Below are 2,500 nucleotides of genomic sequence, written 5' to 3'. Positions count from 1 at the left end.
AATAAATAAATAAATAAATAAATAAAATAAAAAATAAAGAATAAAAGAAAACAAATGAAGGCCCGAAGCAGCAAAACTGGAAAAGAAAACAAAAGAAAAGCTGCTGCTGCTTTTTTTCTCTTTTGAGTTTCTCTGCAGCCAAAATGAACCAAAGACCCCTTTGGCCTCTAAACCCTAAACCCTAAACCCTAAACCCTAAACCCTAAACCCTAAACCCTAAACCCTAAACCCTAAACCCTAAACCCTAAACCCTAAACTAGGGTTTAGCGCTTGGCTCTGTAGTGCTGAGAAGAAGTACTGAAGGCATTTGGGGGAATGAAAGGGAAACTTGAAAAGTGAATTTTTGAATTTAACTTTTATTCAGAAGTTAGTTGAAAGAGTTTCTAATTCTGATCCAGAATTAAATAAATAAATAAATAGATAAATAAATAAATAAATAAATAAATAAATAAATAAATAAATAAATAAATAAATAAATAAATAAATAAATAAATAAAAAGAACGAAAGCGTTCGCGGGCTGCACCGGCAGCTCGGGGTGTACGTACACCTGAACGCAGCAAACCTGCTGAGCAGTTTGGAGTTTAAAAGGAGTTTAAAAGGAGTTTTTTTGTTCTTTTTTTTTGCAAAAAGCCAAAAATAAGTAAAATAAAGGAAATACATGCAACTGCAGCAGCAAAACGGCGCAAACAAAGCTCTAATCGGCGCCCTGCTGCTGCTGCTGCTGCTGCTGCTGCTGCTGCTGCTGCTGCTGCTGCTGCAGTTCGCGGTCGCCGCGGTGTACGTACAGCTCGCCGCAGTGCCAGAGCTTCCAAGTGCGGTCGAACCCCACACTCGCGACCACATCCCCTCCCCCCCCGCTGCTGCTGCTGCTGCTGCTGCTGCTGCTGCTGCTGCTGCTGCTGCTGCTGCTGAGGACATCCAGCCCCATCACTCTGCCATCATGAGCTGACAAACTCTTCTGCAAAGAAAAGTCCAAACAAGACCAAACCTTGACGAGTCCGTCGAAGCCTGCGGTGTACATACACCTGCCGGTCTCGGGCTCGAAAAGACACTCTTTGACCATTTTGGTGTGCGCGGGGATGGTCAGCAGCGGCTGCGCTGCTGCTGCTGCTGCTGCTGCTGCTGCTGCTGCTGCTGCAGCAGCAGGCTGCGGCGGGGGCCGGCGGAGGTCCCAGAGCTTGACGGAGTTGTCTGCTGCTGCAGTGGCCAGCCAGCTGCTGCACACGGGGTGTACAGACACCGCAAGACTCTGCTGCACGTGAGCTCCCAAGTCCAAAACTCCTCTGCCACTTCTTAAATCCCAAACTTTCACAAATCCCCCCAAGTCCGAAGACACTGCCAAAGAGCCGTCGGGGTGGAAGCAAAGCCCGTACACCCCGCTGCTGTGACCCTCCTGCAGCAGCAGCAGCAGCAGCAGCAGCAGCAGCAGCAGCAGCAGCAGCGGGAGCAGCGGGAGCAGCGGCAGCAGCGGGAGAGGGGGATTGATTTGGTTTTGCTGGAATTAATTTAGTTTGATTTGAGTTGAATTCATTTAATTTAATTTAATTTAATTTAATTTAATTTAATTTGAATTAATTTAATTTGAATTAATTTAATTTGAATTAATTTAATTTGAGCAAAAAAAAGATAAGGCGAGCACATGGGGAAAGCAGCAAAAAGAGAAAACGCAAAAAGAAGTGAAATAAAAAACAAAACAAAATAAAATAAAATGAAATTAATTAAAATTAAATGAATTAAATAAATCAAATCAAATTAAATAAAATAAATGAAATAATAAAACAAAAATAAAACTAAAAAGATAATTTAATTTCAAAAATCCGAAAATCAATTAAAACCAAAAACTTCTTTTCTAAATTAATTAAAAATCCACTTTTTTCAACAATTCAAATTCGCTTTTTTCGCCAATTAAATAAATAATCAATTAATCACTTAATTTATTTATTTAATTTAATTTAATTACTAATTAATTAATTAATTAATTAATTAATTAATTAATTAATTAATTAACTCGTTTATTTATTTATTTATTTATTTATTTATTTATTTATTTATTTTACCTGCAGCAAAATCTCCTGCTGCGTCTCCAAGTCCCACAGCCGCCAAGTCTCGTCGTGGGAAGTGGAGCCTAAGGCGCGGCCTATTAATCAAAAATAAATAAATAAATAAATAAATAAATAAATGAATGAATGAATAAATAAATAAATAAATAAATAAATAGAGTAATTAATTAATTAATTAATTAATTAATTAATTAATTAATTAGTTTTAAATAATAAATAAATGGAGCTGAGCAGTAGAAAAAGAAAAATGCAAAAAGGGCAAAAAGATGCAAAATAAAAATAAATTAATCAAAGCCTAATAAATAATGAATTATTATTAATTAATAATTAATATAATATATTATAAATAATAATAAACAAATTGTAAAAAATAAAAAAAATAATAAATAATAAATAATAAATAATAAACAGCTAATTAATTAGACGAAAAGAATTCACA

General features: G+C 36.0%; 1 protein-coding gene across 1 annotated transcript in view; it reads right to left on the bottom strand.

Annotated features, from left to right (window-relative positions):
- Positions 1–582: 582 nt before the first annotated feature.
- ENH_00033530 (U4/U6 small nuclear ribonucleoprotein, putative) overlaps positions 583–2,500 on the bottom strand; it is a gene marked incomplete at both ends in the record, with an annotated part of 4,821 nt that continues 2,903 nt past the window's right edge. Inside the window, 3 exon segments of the mRNA XM_013580280.1 lie at positions 583–939; positions 943–1,394; positions 2,059–2,138. Of these exon segments, the coding sequence (XP_013435734.1) occupies positions 583–939; positions 943–1,394; positions 2,059–2,138 (889 nt within the window).

This window comes from Eimeria necatrix, genomic scaffold (assembly GCF_000499385.1).
Source record: "Eimeria necatrix Houghton genomic scaffold, Enh_scaff244, whole genome shotgun sequence".
NCBI classification, from domain to species: Eukaryota; Apicomplexa; class Conoidasida; order Eucoccidiorida; family Eimeriidae; genus Eimeria; species Eimeria necatrix.
Note: the sequence above shows the minus strand (reverse complement) of the source record. Positions and strands in the feature narration are given on the sequence as shown.